Source organism: Nannospalax galili, unplaced genomic scaffold (genome assembly GCF_000622305.1).
Source record: "Nannospalax galili isolate Female #2095 unplaced genomic scaffold, S.galili_v1.0 scaffold675, whole genome shotgun sequence".
NCBI lineage: Eukaryota > Metazoa > Chordata > Mammalia > Rodentia > Spalacidae > Nannospalax > Nannospalax galili.
Genome location: NW_008337205.1, coordinates 588,181 through 607,927, shown reverse-complemented (window position 1 = coordinate 607,927; position 19,747 = coordinate 588,181). Strand labels below are relative to the sequence as shown.

The following is a 19,747-nucleotide window of genomic DNA, read 5'->3' as shown; positions in this document are numbered from 1 at the left end:
GGGGGGGGGCTCTTTTTGAGACCGGGTCTCCCTGTAGCCCCAGCTGTCCTGGAACTCACTATGTAGACCAGGCTGGCCTTGAACTCAGAGATCCGACAGCCTCTGCCTCCCGAGTGCTGGGATTAAAGGCGTGCACCACCATGCCCAGCCATTTTCCGTCTTTTTATCCTGCCTGAGCACCAGCTCAGCAGCTAGGTTTTCGGGGAGGGTTCACTATAAAGCACCCATCCCAGGCCAGTGGCCTAGCCTCAAGCTCTGGGAAGGTCTTGGGTCTTGTTTTGTCCCTGGCTCCTGGTGTGAAAAAAGGCTACCCTAGGGTACCAATGAACACTGACGAGTGGGAGAAGGAGAAGAGGATGGAGACTTGTGGGGTTCCAGAATGACGGGGCTCCCAAAAAGGAGGCCCTACCTACACTGGTGGCTAGAGGTGGGGATGTGGCTCAGTGGTAAAGCTCCTGCCTAGAGTCTCCCATTGAGGAGCTAAAGGTATAGGTCAGTGATTAAGTACTTGTTCTATATGTGTTGAGACCCTGGCTTCAATTCCCAGCACTTCAAATTAAAAAAAAAGAAAGAAAAAGAAAAGAAAGCTCTACCTATCATGATAGAGGTCAGCAGTAATGATTCCCAGACTTTGAGCCACTGACAAAGAGCTCAGCATCTACAAAGAGCCGGTCAGGACACATAGGACCAGGCAACAGGGAATGGTACTGGGGAAAGTGGATTCTAGAAAGAGGAGCAATCAGGTTTAAATTCAAACCCATTAAGGCAGAGGTGCCAGTTAGATACCAAATGCAAAGTTAGTTTGAGAAGTGTGGCAGTACACACCTATTATCCTGGCATTCCAGAGGATACCCTGACAGGATTGTTGTGTGTATGAGGTCAACCTGGGCTACATAGTAAGACCCTGTCTCAGACAGATGGACAGACAAATGAAGTGCACAGTGGAGACTCACCAGCACACAGATGGTGCCCCAAGTAGCAAGCACAGATTAGAAAGAAGAGAGGCACCTGGGGCCCTGGGTGCACCAGCACTCAGAACTGAGAGGGGAGAAATAGCATCCAAGCAAACTGAGAGGTACCTGGCAGGGAGGGGCCCTGGAGGGTCACAGGGACCTGGGTAAATACAGTTGAGGTGGTGGGCAGCTTTAAGGAGCTGGAGCAAAGGAGGTGGGCATTAGAGAATAGACAAGTTCTTCAATGAGTCCAAGAGGGGCGATTTGTTAGGGACACCCTCACTGAGAACGCACATCTCTCCTTATCTGTGAGGACATACAGATTCAGCGGAAGGGCAGGATAGGAGTGGAGCCCTATGCATTCATTGCCCCTAGCCCTACCTGCAAGAGGCTAATACAGCAGGGTCCCCTGCCATCAGAGAAGCCATGGGTACAGCACCCCAGGCCTCAAATCTGACTCCTATCATGATCTGTTTCTGCACTTTACATATCCCTGGCCCCCTTGATTTTATTTTTGTTAGCTGTAGTGGGTTTTTTTTTTTTTTTTTTTTTTTTTTTTTTTTTTTTTTTTTTGTGGTACTGGGGAATGGAATCCAGAGCCTTGTGCATTCTGGGAAAGCAATCTGCTAAGCAACAACCAAAGTCCTCACTGGAGGATTCTAGGCAGGTGCTTTACCTCTGAGCCATGCCCCTAGCCCCTCACTGCTTTACCTCTGCACCATATATCTAGCCTTTGTTTCTTGGTTTAGGTTTCGGTTTTGGTTTGGGTTTTGGTTTTTGAGACAAAAGTCTCACTATGTAGCCCAGGCTGACCTAGAACTCTCAGTCTTGCTATGCTAGGGTTATAGGCATGTACTACCACACCTGGCACTTGGTGCCTTGACTCTATGACACAGTCCAGGCCCCTTAGGTCCTGGCCTTGATGGTGCTCTTATTTCTTAACCTCTGTGAAATGCACCTTCCTAGGAAGCCCTTCCAGAGTCTTTCAGAAGGATGAGGTTTTATAGACCTTCATAAGCCGATGGGGAAGTCTTGGACTCAGAGGGCACATACCAGAAACCAGACCAGCCCCTCAAGTCATGCAACCCCGTCACACCCCTCTCCCCTAATCTCAGCCTCCCCCATTCCATCTAGCACACTCCTTGTTCTCTCTCTCTCTCTCTCTCTCTCTCTCTCTCTCTCTCTCTCTCTCTCCTCATATGCTCCCCCTCTCTAGGCCCAACCCTTCTCTGTCACTGCCACACACCTGTCTAAGGCTTCTCCTCCACACTCCAGCTGCTCTGGGTTCCCCCTCCAAGGACCACACTCTCGCCAACAGATCCTCAACTCTAGATACCTGGACTCCTATTCTTGGGTCATCCCTCTATCGTGTGGCCCTAGGCACACTTCCTCTAAGAGTTTGCACCCCAGCTCCCTGTCTCTTCTCAGGTCCTTGCCTTTATCCTGCTCCTGCCTTAGCTACTCATAGGTTGGGGTCTGTTCAGTCTCCATGTACAACCTCAGGTTCCCAGGTTCAAGTACCCCTAGCCATTCACAGGTACCCTATACCTTGAAAGCCACACCAAGTTGATGCCCACCCCTTCTCCATTTTGGGTTTCCAGGCCCCAGCCTCTCTTCATTTCAAAGTCCACAACTACCTGCACCTCCTACTGCTGCCCCAAAGTTGGGCTCCCCAAGTCAGATAACTTGCCCAAGGTCATAAACCCCTTAGAGGAAGTCAGGCCTAGAATATTCCGGCTCAGGATCTTCCCTTGTTGCCATATGGCCACCCAGAGACATAACTGGAACATGTTGGCATGTGTCTGTTCCTTCAGCTGACAAGGCAAGATCCTAAGTAATATCTGTAACTGAGGTCCCTCCATCAAGGATGCCCACACGGGGGCTGTATCAGAGTCTCATGACTATGACACAATGCCTGACAAAACTTAAGGGAGGAAGGTTAATTATGGCTCACAGTTTGAAGGCACAGTCCATCATGGCGGGAAGGCATGGCGGCAGGAATGTGATATTCCAGCCACAGTCAGGAAGCAGAGAGAGGTGAATCCTGGTGCTAAACTCACTTTCTCCTTTTTATTCAGTCCAGGACCCCAACCCATGGGGTGGTACTGCCCACATTCAGGGTGGGTCTTCCCTCCTCAGTTAACTCAAATCTAGAAACTCCGTCACAGACACATCTGGAGGTTTGTCTCCTGGGTGATTCTAGATCCTGTCAAGTTGACAGTCAGTATTAACCATCACAGGCTCTTCTGATTTCTCATCCTCCCAGCGTGGAGTGAGTGGAGTGATAGGTTCCAACCAGAGCATCCCAGGCCCTGCTCCTGCAGCCTCACCCTATGGTCCCCCTGCCCTGCTTCTGTAAGTCTCTTCTCTGTGCCTCCTAGCCAGTCAGCCCTGTTTCAGGCACATATCCACACCGGCCACTCAGCATTCCCAGAAGCCACATCTTCAGGGACAGCCTCCTCAGACCCTCAGCCCCATCCCCAGACCCCTCTTTGTGCTGTGCCAGTAGCTGAGAGCATGTTCAGCCATAGTGGTCAGGCATCAGGCCAACTGAACATACCATCCACCACTGAGATGCCCTTGCTAATAATATCACTGGTGTGCAAGGCAGGAACCATGCCTTCTCTCAACCGCAAACAGCCACTCAGCACTTGCTCACCTCCCCTGTGTCCATGACTGTCTCTGAGAGCCACAGGTTGCTGTCACACTGAGGTGGCCACAGGCTGGTGACAGATAAGACAGGTGGGCAACTATCTGATCCATACACCGTGCAATGATGGGGCAGGGTTCTCTCAGACCTGTGGGATACAGGTTCTACTCTAGGTAGGTGGCAGTTGCCTCTCCTTAGGTTCCCCTCAGGCTGTCCCTCTAGCCCCAGGTACTGGTCCTTTGAAATGGAACCATTCCTGAGCAGGGTCCAGTATGTGTTTATTCAGGAAGTAAACCAGTCCCTTCCTCCACCTACACCCTGAACATCTGTTAATGTTACCCAGAGTCCCATTAGCTTTCTGTCAATATCTTCCCCTGTATCTCAATTCTTCTGTCTGCATGCACCATGCCAACAGATCACGTGTGGGCCTCTCCACATGAGGGTCACCATAGCCTGATCCCAGCCCTTCCACTTATAGCATGGTCTTGCCCTGGAGTCCACCCTCCACCCCATCACTTCCTTACTTCTGGCAATACAGCCTACCTGTGGGGTTCAAATATATGCTGTCCATTCAAGGTCTGAGCAGTTGAGAGTGGTGTGGGGACAGGCTGGGGATTCCATCTGTGAAACAGGCTCCATCTCTTCTGACCAGTCAGAGTACAGAAAGGGCTTGGTGTACAACAGGCAGCAGGACTTGGAACAGTGTACTGTGGGTGACATTGGGCTCCCAGCCCAGGGCACGGTGCCCAGCCTGTACTCTCAGGCAATCCAGTTTGCCACTGTTGGTTTGATAGAGGCACCAAGGCTGGCCAGCAGGTGGTGCAGTACTAGAGCAGTTTCCCTGGCAGGGCTCACAGGAGCCTTCGGGCATTTCTATATCCATAGAGCCCCCTAGTGGCTATGCCATCCACACCTGGGACAGGACCTTGATTGAGATTCACCATCAAAGTTTTTGCAAATGAGAGCCAGAGGTGATTCCCCTGCCAAAAACTGAGGCAGAAGGAACACTCAGAGGTAGAGCATCTGTCTAGACTCCCCCAGTGAGGGGCTAGGGACATGGCTCAGTGGTAGGGCACCTGTCTAGAATTCCCCACTGAGGATCTAGGCCATGGCTTAGTGGTAGAGCCCCTGCCTAGAATCCCCCAATGAGGGGCTGGAGGGCATGGCTCAGACATAGAGCATCTGTCTAGAATCCTCCAGTGTGTGTGGGGGGGGGTAGTGGTGTGGCTCAGTGGTAGAGCACCTGCCTAGAATCCCCTAGTGAGGAATGATGGGAATGGCTCAGTGGTAGAGCACATTTCTAGCATGTGCAAGGCCCTGGGTTCTAGCCCCAGCATGGGGGAATAGAGAAAGGGAGGAGGAAAAGAGGGAGGGAAAAAAAAAACACTGGATTTGCCTTTTTGCTAAAATAGACTCTGGCTCTTGGATAGGAGAAAGAACAGGGAGATAGGTCAGGGGCATTGGGAAACCACTGTCTCCATCTCCACCATTGAATCTGAAGCTTGTTGCAGGGGGTCAGCTCCAGAGGTGGGACAGTTCCCCAATCACTCACACTGTATCTCACCTGGCTTTTTCATCCCCTCCTACCTCCAAGGACCCCTGGGTCCTTCTCACAGGGCATCAGGCCTTTGGACCAGTACTGGTGGGCAGGGGTCAGCCAGAGGTCTCAGGCACTCCTTCTTACAGACTATGCATTGTTTGGGAGGCACCAAGGATCCTCCACAGACTCCTCTGACAGCTACATCTTCCTTTGACTGCAGGGCGTTGTGCAGAGCTGCAGATTCATCTCACAGAGGCCACAGACATGGCCACCGAGCAGAGGGACCTGATTGCCCGCCTAGAGCAGGACCTGAGCACCATCCAGTCCATCCAGCGACCTGACGCTGAGGTTAGACTGTCCCATGCCCTGCCCCCTGCCCAGTGTCCTTCCAGGACATGAAAGCACTCTCCTCCCAGGTCAGTAGCCATCTCTCAAGCCCTTCCCCAGCCTCCCTTGGGAGGTTTCATTGCTCAACCTCCCACCCAATTGCCAGAGCAGATACCCTAAGGCTTATTTGAGCTAACACAGAGCACCCTGTGTCCAGGCGCTGGCTTGTATCTAGACTGGGAGCTCTGGTCAAAGGCAAAGCCAAGGTCATATAGACCCATTGCACAGCTGACAAGCCCCAAGCTCTGGGGAATCATAGAACACTGGAGCCTAAGGGGCCCCAGCCATTTTATTTTGTTTATTGTTGTTTTAAGACAGGGTCACCCTGTAGCCCCAATGGCCTGGAACTTGCTATCTAAGACTGGCCTCAATCTCATAGAGATCTGCCTGCCTCTGCCTCCCAAGTGTTGGGATTAAAGTCATGTTCCACCAGACTCAGCTCTTTTTGTTTGTTTGTTTGGAGGTGTGGGGGCAGGCATCTTCCATAGGACATGTATGAAGGTTAGAGAACAACTCAGGAGTTAGTTCTGTCTTTCCACCATGTGGATGCCAGGGATTGAATGCAGGTTAACAGGCTTGGTGGCAAGCAAATTTACCTGCTGAGCCATCTTACCAGCCCACCACCTATCATTTTAGGGATGAGGAACCCATGCTGAAGAGAGAGGCTGGGGGACTTACAATGTAAGGCTACAAGCCTGGGTCAACCAGGCCTCTGGTACACACCAGAGCACAGTCTGTGGCCAGGGGAGAGCCAGGCTGCTGAACTCTGGCCACCAGAATAGAGTAGCTTAGAGCCCATTCCACATCAGGTTTCCAGGGCATACCCTTCTGCAACCAAACAATCCAACCCACTTGCTTCTTCCCTGCATTTAGCTTGCCCCATCCTTGAAAGGGTATATTCAAATGCCCACAGAGTAAAGAAGTAAGCCTCATCTCTAACTTTTTACCTACAGGGAGCTGCTGAACAAGGCCTAGAGAAGATTCCAGAACCCATTAAGGAGGCCACGGCCCTGTTCTTTGGTGAGGAGGGACTAACATTTACCCAAAGAGCAAGGGACCTAAAGAAGCACTTGGGGCAGAATGAAAACTCAGATCCCCAAAGGACACCCCTCCCTCAATAAAAGTCTGGGCCCCATCCCAGCAATGTACCAACAATCTTTAAAGAGTATTGGGGGGCTTCCCCAGGTCCCTCAGTATTCCTATGCTTCACTTGGCAAGCATCCCACCCCACCACTGCCACCATCTCCACTACTGTATCTGGAGCCTGTTATAGAAGAGGCCATGAAGGTCTTGAGTCGGCTCAATACAGGTACCACCTTCCTGCATGCCCCCACTGCACCTCACCTGAACAAATGCAGGGGCGCCATGTTCAAATACAGGAGTCATTGGGAAGGGAGTTTTGAGCCTGGCCCTCTGACAGTGCAGATGGTGAGCAGGGCCCCATCTGACACCTCAAGCCACTTTCTACTTCCTCCTAGGACCCTCCACACCAGTCAGTGGGACCCTCCCAGAAGATCAAGTGGATTCTCTACTTTCCATCATCTCTAGCCAGAGGGAACGTTTCCGTGCCCGGAACCAAGAGCTGGAGGCTGTGAGTCACACTCTACTTCCTGTCCCCCATACGCCTCAGATCTGCGGGCACAATTAAGGGAAGATACAGGCTTGGGGGTGGTTGGGGGGAGTGAAAACCAGACACTGAAATAGGAATGTGATCAGATGTATTCTCTGTAACTAGAGAGATTTCTTGGATGAGGCTCTGCCACTTTGAACCTTGAAAACTATTCAGGTGCTTAAGTTAAAGGACATTAGGGACTCATTCCAGGGTGGAAGGAAGAGCACAGAACACAAGACACAGGGCATCTGGTAGATACCAAACTACCTGGCTGGGATATCCACTAAAGCTTTAAGCAGGAGGCATGGGGGGCCTACAGTAGTCACGCAGGCAGAAAGCTCCTGGGAGAAACGCCTACATCACATGAGGAAATGGGGGATTGGGGAAATGGGATAGATGGGAGACAGGTGGAATGTGACCCCATAAAGATGAACACTATGCCAGGACTGGTGACACCAGTCTATAACCCTGGCTTCTAAAGAGGCTGAAACAGAAGGATATTTGAAGTTCAAGGCCAGCCTTGGCAACTTGGAAGGAGGAGAGGTTTATTCGGCTCATGGTTTCAGACATTCTGTCCATGCTAGGTTGGCTCTATTGCTTTGGGACTGTGCAGCACTTCACAGTATAGCATATGACAAAGGAAAGCTGTTCACTTTGTAGCAGCCAGGAAGCAGAGAAAGGAGGATCTAAGTCTCAGTATTCCCTCCAAGCCATGCCTCCCATGACATAGCTTCCTCCCACAAGGCCCCACTTCAAAAAGCTCCACCGAGAGGAGACCTAGCCTCTTGCACATGATCTTTGAGGGGCATTTAAGATCCAAACCATAACAAATAGCAAACCCAAATCTGAAGAAACTGACCCCAAAACTGATTCCTTTCTGAGGCAGGACCCATGAGGGAATTCCAGGAGGGGGTAGTTTTGAGTCAGCAGATCAAGAAGACCATGGGTGAGCTAGGGTGATGGCCAGGTCAGTAAAGTGCTTGCCATGCAAACATGAAAACCTGAGTTCGATCCCATGTAAAAACAAAGTGTAGTGAGGCATGTCTGTAATCCCAGCACTGAGGAGACAGAGACAAGAAGATCCTTGGGGTTCTTGGTCCAGACAGCCTAAGTGAATCAGAGAACTCTAGGTTCAGTGAGAGACTCTGTCTCAAAAAGACCAAATAATAATAATAATGTGGGAGCAACTGAGGAAGACACCTGATATTGACCTCTGACCTCCACATGCCACACACATGAACATGTACACACATACACACACACACACACACACACACACACACACACACACACACACAGGCCAGGGCACAGAAAGGGCCCCAGGCATATGGAGACCTCACCTCTCCCATTCATTCACCCTTGCCCTCCATCTGCAATCCTCCACAGGAGAGCTGCATGGCCCAGCACACTATCCAGGCCCTACAGAGTGAGCTGGACAGTCTGCGTGCAGACAACATCAAACTCTTTGAGAAGATCAAGTTCCTGCAAACCTACCCTGGTCGGGTGAGCCTCCTCCCCAATTAGACCCAGAGGGATCAAAGCTGGGCAGGGTACTTGAGGCGAGTTGCAGGTGGGTTGGGGGTGGTGACCCACTGGCTGGTCAGCATTGAGCCTGGGGAACCCAAAGGACATCTGGCAACCTCTCATCTTGTCTGATGTCCTCTCTATGCTTGGGACAAGCCACTGGAGGTAAGCCCTTTAGAGGTTCATTCAGAACCAGCCAGGAGCCCATCGTGGTGGCACATACCTTTAATCCCAGCACTCAGGAAGCAGATATAGGTAGATCTCTGTGAGATTGAGGGAAGCCTGGTTTACATAGTGAGTTCCAGGCCAGCTGGGGCTATAGGGAGACCCTGTCCCAAAAAAATGGGACAGAGACAGAGACAGTGGGGGCCTCTTTGGCCCCAAACTCTTGGCAACCAGGGTATATCATTCCTACCCATTAGACTTGAACCATTTCCGGGCCACTAGAGGGCACTCTGGCTCTGCAAACTACAGCCTCTATAGGCCACTGGGAGGTGTGCCTCCTCTCCAAGGTGTCTGCTGCCCCCTTAACAGTAACTCCCTTGCAAACCCACCATCAGGCTCTGTGGCGCTCACCAGTGGCCCTAACTACTTGGGCGGCTGAGGCTAGAAGATAATTTGAGGTGCTTAGTTCAAGACCCACCCCCTAAACACAAAACACACACACACACACACACACACACACACACACACCATGCACTGGAAGCAGCCATGTCTTGTATCTTCCAGCCCTTCTAAGATTTATTTCCAGAGGTACTGTGACCACAACCTTGAGAAGACAGAACTGAGACCCTGGCCATGTTGTAACACGCAAGCCACCCAACCACATCAATACTGTCAACCTGGTGCCCTCTCCCAGCTCTGGGTGTCGCCCGAGACTGATGTGATTCTACCTTCTCTGGAGCCCAGAGCTCAGGTGACTGACTGGGTTTATCATTCTCCCCTGTGCAGGCTGGCAGCAGTGATGATACAGAGCTGCGGTACTCCTCCCAGTACGAGGAACGCCTGGATCCTTTCTCCTCCTTCAGCAAGAGGGTTCGTGAGCAAGGGCTCTGGGGCTGGGCTGTAGTTCAAAGATAGAGCACTGACTAAAATTTCTAGTGAGGACCTGGAGGGCATGGCTCAGTGGTAGAGCACCTGCCTAGAATCCCCCAGTGAGGGGCTGGGGTGTGGCTCAGTGGTAGAGCACCTGCCTAGAATCCCCCAGTGAGGGGCTGGGGGTGCAGGTCAGTGGTAGAGCACCTGCCTAGAATCCCCCAGTGATGGACTGGGGGTGGGGTTCTGTGGGTTCTGTGGTAGAGCATCTACCTAGAATCTCCAGTGAGGGATTGGGGCATGACTCAATAGTAGAGTCCTTACATAGCTTGGGTAAGGCCCTGGGTTCCCTCCAAAACTGGAAGGAAAAAAAAAAAAAGATTTAAACTGGGCCTGGGGGTGGGAGAAAGAAAGGCCTATTACTCTGGAGGCTGAAGCAGGAGGATCACAAGTTCAAGGCCTGCCTTGGCTACACAGAGGTTCCTGAGATAAGGGGGTGGAGACTACACCACTAGCCCTATACAGCCAACCTAGCCACTTACCATGGCATCTGACCTACCCCATTCCCTGTTCCATCTGCTCTATCTCTTCACCCATATCCCACCAACAGCCACCTCTGCACACCCAGGTATGGCCTCTGTGCTGTTTTGATGCCATCAAACCCCAGGGTCCACCCAGGAGCACTTTGCAGGTGGCTCCCTGAGGGTGTGTTACAGAGAACAAGTTAACTCACAGAGGCAAGCTGACCAGCAAAGCAGTCACAGCTCCCAGTGACAGGTGACTGGTGACAGGAGCCACCCCAGCTCTTTCCCCCCATGAAGAACCTCCACATAGGCAGAAGAGACTGTTAGACAGGGGTCATACGAATGTTCAGGGAACACAGACCTGCACACCTAGTGCAACACCAGACTGGGTACCCAGGTAGCCCTGGAAGTCCCCTGAGGTCCTAAGGCAACAACAAAGTCAGGCAGCCTGGCATAGGCCAGGGTCCCCCTCTTCATGGGACCCTTTCCATCATGTCTCGCCCTTCAGGAACGGCAGAGGAAGTACCTGGGCCTGAGCCCCTGGGATAAGGCCACACTGGGCATGGTAAGTCCCCTGTACCCACCTGTGACACACCGGTGTCTCTGGCCTTCAGCCCCACACAGACACCTTCCCAGCCCCTTCCAAGGGTGTTTGTGTGTCTGAGGGCACAGCCCCTCCCTCCCCGCAACTGCTCCTTTTATAGCACCATTACCTGTAGTTCCTATGTTAGCCTGCAGGTGATGCCATTCATCAGAAATTCCAAGGTCTTGGCTGGGGCGCCCATTCAGAAAAGTGTTGGTTGTGCAAACATGCCATTACCTGTGTTAAAAAGCCTAGCAGGACGGCAGGCATCTGGAACCCCAGCACTGCAGTGGTGGGGATGGGGAAAGACAGCTAGCCTAGCCTACCCAAATCCGTGAGAGGCCCTGTCTCAAAAACTAAAGGGGGCGGGGGTGTGAAGAGATGGCTCAGCTGCTAGGAGCACTTGCTGCTCTTCTAGACAACCCAAATTTAGGTCCCCAGCACCCATATCTGGCAGCTCACAACTGCCTGTACCTCCAGCTCCAGGGAATCTGACACTTTCTTCTGGCCTCTGTGGGCACCTACACATATGTGCATACATACACACAGACACACTTAACATAAATAATAAAATAAATCTTTAAGGAAAAAAAAAAAACTAAAGGTGGAGTCCAGCATGGTGGTGCAAACCTTTAATCCCAATACTCAGCAGGCAGAGACAGGTGTATTTCTGTTAGTGTGAGGCCAGCCTGGTCTACATAGTGAGTGAGCTTCAGGCCAGCCAGGGCTACATGATGAGAACATGTCTCAAAAAATAAAAACGAAATAGGAAATAAATAAAAGCAGAGGGCATTTAAGGAAGACACCAGACAGCTACCCCTGTCCTCCACATGCATTCACACACAAACAAAAAGAAAGCAAAATATTACTTCTGTAGCCTAATTGTCCCCTTTGTCACAGAGGCAAATGGGCCCCTACTGCCATTCCAACCGTCCCCCTTCCAACCTCTGCAGAAAGGGACTGTGGGCAGCCTCACCCCACCTCACCATTTATTTACTTGCAGGGACGTTTGATTCTCTCTAACAAAATGGCACGCACCATTGGCTTCTTCTACACCCTGTTCCTACACTGCCTGGTCTTCTTGGTATGTGCACTCAGCAGCTAGGGATGTCTCCACTGGGCAGCAGGACCCTGTTACTTTCTCCTAGTCTTCTAGAGCTTCCCTAATGCCACACCCTTAGCTCTGGCTCACTCCTGAGGCCTTGCTACTCCAAGGTCTTCGGCTCATTTTAGGGACAAGAAATGCCCTCACATGAGGCCTACTGACTGGGGCACAGCTGGGTCACTCTGGAGAAGAGGTCAGGCTAACTGAATCCAGAAACCCCATCCTGGAGTGGCTTCATGGACAGAAAGACTGAGAGATGGGCATGGTGGTAAAGGCCTGTCATGCCAGCTACTTGGGAGGCTGAGGCAAGAGGATCACAAGTTCAAGGCCTGCCTGGGCTATGTAGTATGTTCAAGCACAGCCTGACAACTTAGTGAAACCCTCTCTCAAAGAGTAAAAAGATAGCTGGAGATATAGATCAGTGGTAGAGCACCTGCCTAGAATCCCCCAGTGAGGGCCTGGGAGTGTAGTTCAGCAGTACAGTGCTTGCCTAGCATGTACAAGGTCCTGGGTTCCATCCCCAACATTGATGGGAGGCTAAGGCAAGAAGAGAGAAAGCCTAACTGGAGGATAGATAGACAAGTGAGCTGTGTGGACAAGGCACTTCTGGAACTGTCTTCCCACATGCAGAGGGCATTATAGTCAGTGGGTTGAGGACAGCCTGAGGACACAGAAAGCTGAGTGATGTCTCCATCTGCCAAGTAAGGGAAGAAGGGTGACCTGTGTGCATGAAAGTCCCCAGCCTCAGGAACCCCTGCCTCTTGCTAGGCATACTGAAAGATAGACTCTCCAGGGCTAGCCTGGGCTCCAAGTCTGCTGCCCGAGCCCTGAGGTCCCTGACCTTGGGCTTCACCCACAGTGGGACCTCTTCTTTCTGACCATCCATGAAACAGGCTGGCTCAGGAGTATCTCTATGGCCCACTCACCCTGAAACCTAGGCCATGGGAACCTTTCCATTCCCAAAGACCAGGCCCAGGGGTTGTGGACAGCAATAGTAGTAACTGTGGGGTTAGGCAGATAGTTCACATTCTCTGTACCCAACCAGGTGCTGTACAAGCTGGCATGGAGTGAGAGCCTGGAGAGAGACTGTGCCGCCACCTGTGCCAAGAAGTAAGGATGACCCCCAGTTTGTCCCAAACCCAGAGCCAATACCCCAGAACCCTCAGCAGCACCTCTAAGCTCCATAATTGCTGCTGCTCCCATCTTCTAGCATAGTTCCCATCCTAGTGCCCCTGCCCCATGCCCACTTATCTATCTCCTTTGTACACTCAGCCTCACTGTGGTTTCTATGTCCCCAGGTTTGCTGACCACCTGCACAAATTCCACGAGAATGACAACGGGGCAGCAGCTGGTGACTTATGGCAGTGACACCAAGGGCTCACTCAAGATAGTACTGGCTACATTCTCCATTCCTGCTTGATCAGCTGCTTCTACAAATATAGGCTTTCCCAAAAGAATCTGCCATGGAAACTGTGTCCTTGACCCAACAGCTGCCAGAGGTCCCAGGTCTCCTTGGGCCCCTTTGAAAGAATGTCACAGCCCCATGGGAACCCCAAGGTTCAGACAGCCATGAGTACCCAGCTAGGCTGGGCCCCCTGAGGTCCCTCCCTCAGGCTTGGGCTCCACCCACAGTGGGACCTCTAACCCTGGTGGCAGAAAGTCCCACCTGTGACAGATTGTCACCATCTAGCTTGGCATCCCTCAGGCTCCACTAGATTCCCACACACAAGATGGGAATGCTTTCCCTTCTAGGCCAGCAGGATTTTCATCTAGTCTCCTGGCCTGCCCGACCCCTCAGGGGACAGAGGTTAAAGGTTAAAGTCAACCTGATCTATTCACTGCTTCATCCCCATCCCAAGAGGAGGAGGAGCCTCGCAAAGAGAGGGTGGACCGGTTTCTACTACCCCTTCCCTGCCCTCAGTCCTGCATGATTGATTTCTGCTTTCTTCTTTAGCAAGGTATTCTGGTTTCTAGAATAGGAAGTCTGTTCAATAAGGCCCTTGTGCCTCAAAAGCATCAGAGCGTGGTCTGAGGGACCCCAAGACTTCTCAGTCCAGCAGAACAGGCCCTGGGCCATCACAGCAAGGCCACCCACAGGTCTTCCTCAGATTTGTATTTCTCCAGCTTTACATGTTTGAAATAAAGTCTAGTTGCAGCCATAATGGTGCCCTGTGTTCTGTGACTCCTGAGTTCTGGGACACTGAGTTTCTGAAAGACCAGTGAGTGCCTGCAGTACCACCCTCTGGAGCTTGCCTGGCATATAGGACATCTCTTCTCTTTGTTCCCAGGAATGTCATGAGTGTGTCCAAAGCTTTGCTGGAATCCAGGCCAAGAATGTCTGAGCTCACTTGAATACAGCCTCATCAAAACTGGAAATCCATTCCTTTATTCCAAAACAACCTGTTGGGCTTGGATATAATTCAGTGGTAGAGGACTTACCTAGACATCCCCAGTGAGGGACTCGGGGTATGGGTCAGTGATAGAGCACCTGCCTAGACTCCCCCAGTGAGGGGCTGGGGTGTGGCTCAGTGGTAGAGCGCCTGCCTAGACTCTCCCAGTGAGGGGCTAGGGGTGTGGCTCAAGGTAGAGCACATGACTAGGGTCCCTCAGTGAGGGGTTGGGGGAGTGCCTCAACAGCAGCATCTGACCTCACATACACAAGGTCCTGAGTTGACACTCTGTCCGTACCAAATAAATAAATAACATATACACACGTGTAATCCCAGCAGTCAGGAAATGAGGTAAGAGAATCATGACTTCAAGGTCAGCCTGAACATAACAAGACCTTTTCTCATAAAACCACACATAAAAAGCATTCATCAATCAGTTGGGCCATGACTTCAGGACTGACATGTCTCAATGGGCCTCCGTCACCTCCATATTAGCTCCTGAGGAGGCCTTCTGCTTTTCTTCCTGTGTGCCCCAGAGTACTGTCTTGAGTATGTCTCTTCCTCTTAGGCCCCAGATAACCAGATGCACCAGGGCTGAGAGCCAGCCTTTTCCCAGGAACTCTCTGGAGTCACTGTTTCTGTCTTGCCTCATCTCCTGTCTGTCCCCACTCACAAAGCATAGACTCTAGGCCACCTTTCATGTTTATTCCTGAGAATTCTACAGCTTCTGTATGGGGGGGGCTTTCCTTTGCGGGGGGTGGGTGTCTCACCATCAGCACCCCTTTATCATCTGTCCATCTGGTCTTTCTGTAAGGCCCCAAAGCCTCCTACCCTTAAAAACCCAGGTTGTACCTGACCCTCTATTCCTGTCTCCATGATTGCTCCTCTTAGCAATCACTGCCCCTCACCCCCATCAATTCAGTTCCTCCTTGTGGGTGAAACTCACCATTCCTCACTTCCTCCTATGGGGAATCAGATGAATGAATGATTGTCTTGCCCTGGTCTTCCCATCCCAGAGTCCTCTCCAGCCTCGGACAGCCTACCATCTAACTCAGGCAACAACTTAGAACCAGGTTAGACCACTGCATGCCTGACATCCTTTCTCCCAGGAGGGTGGGTTCCAGCCAGGCCACACAGGGATAAAACTTCTCCCTTACCCCTGCCCCACCCTCTTCAGCTTCATTCATAGATGTCCTGGTTCCCAGCCAACAAGCCCAATTGATATGGTTGGATTACCATCTAAACTTTTAAGAGTGTGCTAGCCAGGCCTAGAGAGGGCAGCTAGCTGGAATGTGTAGCAGGGGAGTGACCAGGTACCTGGGCCTCATCTGGGATCTAACTGGTTTCCCTGCCCCTTCCCTTGAGAGCAGAACCAAAGATGCCAGGCAGCAGGTGAGGAATTCAAGTAATCCAGTCTCCATGCCCTCTCCAGGCCCCACCTCTCCAGCGTCAACAACCCACCCCATCAGACCCCTGCTTTCCTGGGAAGTTACTGAAATGAATCCACTTCCCTGTGGGTTAAAGGACTTTACAAAGGTCAGAGACCACTGAGGGTGGGAGGAGGGAAGCACATGGAAACACTCCGGGGAGACCACTCAAGGCATGGAGGAGGTGATCCAATGTCCCTGGAGCAGGGAACAAGGAAGAGGAGAAAACTGGGACTAATGGTCTAGCCCCATGGCAGGTCACACCCCTAAGCATGCCCTTCTACATCTCTGGGTAGTTTGGGGTATTTGTTTTTTCCTTTTTTAAGACATGGTTTATGTAGTCCAGGCTAAACTAGTACTTCCTCCTGCCTCAGCCTCCCAGTGTTGCGTTACAGGCACCTGGCTCTATTTATAGGTATGTCCCCTTCTCCTCTGGCTTTCTCTGAACTTCTCTGGAGGCCCCCGGAGCCCCGCCAGGAGTCAGACCAGGAACGCCTAGTTCTGAAGCCAAGCAGGAGTGAGGAAGGAACTCAAGGCCTGGAACAAGCTCGGACACCTCCCGCTGGCGCCAGTCTCCCCGGCAGCAGAGTGGGGTTGGGAGGTTAGGACCCGTGCGTAAAAGATCCCCGCCCAGCGATGGAGGCGATTTCCCGCACCCGGAGGGCTGGAAGGAGGCAGGGGGCGTGGCGCTCGGCCTCCGCATTCACGGGAACCAGACAGACATTTCCTCCGGTTGCGACATCTGGACCTCCTCGAGGCTACCATTGTCCTCGCGGTGGAGGGGCCAGGCTAGAGCGTCCGCCCGTCTGACTCTCGTCACCCAGGGCCCCACCACGCAGGACACCTGCCGATCCTGCCCTAGGGGGCCACCATCCCAGACTCCCAGAGACGCTTCCACGCGGGAGGAATGCTGGAACCTGGCCTGGGACTGGCTACGCGGCACAGGCACCCGGGTCACGGCGCGTTCTTAACCCCTCCAGCTCCAGGACTGGGAGGTTTGAGGTCCGCCACCGCCAGCAGGAAGCCAGAGCCGGCTGCCTGCGCTGCTCCGGGGAGGGCGGGGAAGGGGCGTGGCTAGAGGGGGGCGTGGTTAGAGGCGCGGCGCGCCGAGCGCGGGTGAGTAGTGCGGCGAGGGCGGTACCTGTGCAGTGCACGAAGGGAGGGGCGTGGCTAGAGGGCAGAGGCACTTTGGGGGCGGGACTGGAACAATTCGAGCCTAATAGAAGCGTGGCTAGAGATGGAAATGAAGCTGGAGGCGGGGTCCGAGGAAGCGCGCTGCTCCGGCCACGTAGAGGACCCGGGACAGACCTGGGCAGAGGCGGTGCCAGGGGAGGAAGCAAGAACGGTGCGAGGAGGATGGGGTATGGCTACATGGGGTGTGACTGGAGGAGACGCACACTGCTCGGGCTCCGAGAACCGAGGGTTACGGGAGGGGGCGTGGCCTGAGTGGGGGGCAGGTGATGGGCGTGGCCTGGTGTTGGGGCGTGGCTAGAGACGAGCACTACTTGGGTGCGGTAGAGGGCGGAGGCAGGACCTGAGAGGTGCTGGAAAGACCGGGCGTAGCTATTTCTGGGCGTGGTCCGAGCAAAGCGAGGGTCGACGGGGCGTGGCTAGGGTTGCGCTGCCGCTGGGCTTGGGGAGGGAGCGGGCGTGGCTTGAGCTGTGCTGGGGGTGGGGCGTGGCTAGAGGCGCGCGCCTCGCTGGCTGGGGGCGCGGAGGGAGCAGCAGGGGCGCGCGCGGCGCGAGGCTGAGCTCAGAGCGCGTGGAGCGAGGCTCCTGGAGGAGCGCGAACAGCGCGGGGGTCGCGCCGCACCGCCAGGAGCTCAGGATCCTCGGAGTCTGCGGACCGAGGAAGTGGGAGCCGCAGAGACCGCCACCACCTGGTCAACAGGAGCCGCGCTCCCGCTAGGAGGGCCATGCAGCGCCCGGCCCCGGGAGCTCGGCCGCGGTCGGGGCAGCGCTTCTCTGGCGCCCCGGCACGCGCGGCCGCAGCTGCGCGCCTGTAGGTACGGCCTGCTTGTCCTCAGCTCCCTGTCCCCGAGGTCGTGTGTGTGTTTGTGCGCGCGCGTGTGTGTGCGTGTGTGTGTGTGTGTGTGTGTGTGTGTGTGTGTGTGTGTGTGCGCGCGCGCACCGCTGCTGGAGGAGCGCGGCCGCACGCGTCCGGGTCCGAGCCTGTCGTCTTTGTGTGCACCGATGGGAGGGAGGAGGACGCGCCGCCCAGGGGATGCGCCCCCGCTGAGATCGAATCGGGACCTCCATCCCGAGCAAGGTGGACAGTGATGGGAAGCTAGGGGGTGGGAGCAGCCACCTCCGGAGCAGCTGCGCCCTACTCCCCTCGGAACACCCAAGCGGGGCGGTGAGGCGAGCGCAGCTGGTCCCCTGGAGCAAGGGATCTGAGGCTGGGGGAGGGGACATTCAGGTCTCATCCGCTGCCTGGGAGGAGGAAAAAGAGGGGGTCCACCTAGAATGAGGGGCACGCATTAGGGTCTGGTGGGACCCTCATCTAGGCCCTAGTCTCCCTGCAGTCACGCCCTCCATCCGGCCCAGGCCCCCTTTCCCAAGGCCACCATTTGCACGCGACCCGCCCACACTCTGGAGCTCCACACAACCCGGGGTGAGTGGGTAGGGTTGCCGACGGTGACAGAGCTTGGCGCCTTTAAGAAGGGGCGGGTTTGTGACCTACATTCAGCCCCATTGATGAACCTGCGGGCTGCGGGAGTGGAAACCAGCTAGGATAAGCGCGCTAGCAGCGGGCTGAGGCCAGGCAGAGGCAGAGACCCACCAGCTCCCCCTGCCTCCCTCATGAACCCGCAGTGGGGTCCTCAGAGACAGAAGTGTACAGTGACTGGAACCTCTCGAGAGCTACGCAGGGTAACCCCAAGAGTGGCTGTGAATAAGCCAGAATCTAGGTTCACACGCGGTAATGCAGCGGGTGGCCTGTCAGACCCACACTAAATTGATCGCTGCCCCTTTTCAAAATTTTTTATATTTATTTCTGTGTGAGGTCAGAGGACAATTGGCAGGAGTCCGTTCTTTCCTTCCACCATGTGAGATCCAGGGACCCAGCTCAGGTCATCAAGCTTGGCGGCAAGTACTTTTACTCACTGAGCCATCTTGCCAGCCCCATCTCTGGCCTTTGAATTATCTTGTCTGTCAAATAAGAAGATGCTTCCTGCTGGGGAACCCACTGGAATTGCTCCAAGCAGGGAGCTGCTCTCCTACGTGGGCCTCAGCCAAGGGAAGTGGTTTCCCCAGAACCTTTGGGGCAGGATGAGATCTGAAGCCCCCTGCATTACTCCATCTTTAATAGATCTTTTTTTTTCTGCTCTCCCTCCCCACATAGGACCTAGGAGAGAGACCTAGAACTTTGGGCTGCAAAGATCTTTAAGAAAGATCTTACAAAAGTCCCATTAAGTTAGTGTGAGACCGGTTGTTTTTTTGTTTTTGTTTTTTGTTTTTTGTTTTTTTCTTTATTTTATGTGGGCACCTGCACCACATTGCATGTGTGGAGGTCAGAGGAAACTCTGTGGCATCAGGTTTTTTCCTTCTACCTTTAAATGGGTTTCAGGGATCACATTCATGTCATTGAGTTTGCATGGCTCCATGGCAAGTGCCTTTACCAGCTGAGCCATCTCGCCCACCCCAAGGTGGGGTTGATTTAATGGAGGCTAGGGTCTCAGGCAAGATTTTCCTCCTGTTTTCCCGTAGTCTCCTCCCTAATCCCTGGGAACCTGCCCACCCATCCCAAGAGGGTGTGAATGGTGATGGTAAGGACTATGGATGCTGCACGGAGAATAAAGAGTTAATGAACACACTTCTCTAACCCTTATTATGAAAACAATTTAAAGCTTCCAAGTCCTTCTTCCCTATTTACCGGGAGTCTCTAAGGAGGACTTGGAGCACGCACACACTTGAAAGACTGTGTTCCCTGGAGAGTGCTGGGGCGGGGGCGGGGGCGGGGGCGGGGGCGGGGGCGTCCAGCCAGGTGAAGCCTGGCCTGCCCAAAGCTGAGCCTTT

General features: G+C 53.4%; 2 protein-coding genes across 10 annotated transcripts in view; both read left to right on the top strand.

The window, feature by feature from the left end:
- Positions 1-14,069, top strand: part of Cux1 (cut like homeobox 1) — a 379,665-nt gene extending 365,596 nt beyond the window's left edge. For all 5 annotated transcript variants that reach the window (XM_029563184.1, XM_008832298.2, XM_008832297.2 and 2 more), the window contains 9 exons: positions 5,364-5,491; positions 6,484-6,550; positions 7,009-7,121; positions 8,529-8,645; positions 9,618-9,701; positions 10,734-10,790; positions 11,812-11,892; positions 12,959-13,023; positions 13,212-14,069. In XM_029563184.1, the coding sequence (XP_029419044.1) occupies positions 5,364-5,491; positions 6,484-6,550; positions 7,009-7,121; positions 8,529-8,645; positions 9,618-9,701; positions 10,734-10,790; positions 11,812-11,892; positions 12,959-13,023; positions 13,212-13,281 (782 nt within the window). In that variant the 3' untranslated portion in view covers positions 13,282-14,069. The remainder of the gene's footprint in view (positions 1-5,363; positions 5,492-6,483; positions 6,551-7,008; positions 7,122-8,528; positions 8,646-9,617; positions 9,702-10,733; positions 10,791-11,811; positions 11,893-12,958; positions 13,024-13,211) is intronic.
- Positions 14,070-16,510: 2,441 nt separating this feature from the next.
- Positions 16,511-19,747, top strand: part of Sh2b2 (SH2B adaptor protein 2) — a 31,068-nt gene continuing 27,831 nt past the window's right edge. The window contains exon 1 of one of the 5 annotated variants that reach the window (XM_029563178.1): positions 16,511-16,725. In XM_029563178.1, coding sequence (XP_029419038.1) covers positions 16,638-16,725 — 88 coding nt within the window. In that variant the 5' untranslated portion in view covers positions 16,511-16,637. Of the gene's footprint in view, positions 16,733-17,055; positions 17,076-17,438; positions 17,737-19,747 lie in introns of those variants that run through there. The other 4 variants (XM_029563179.1, XM_008832294.3, XM_029563180.1 and 1 more) reach the window with 4 other exon arrangements.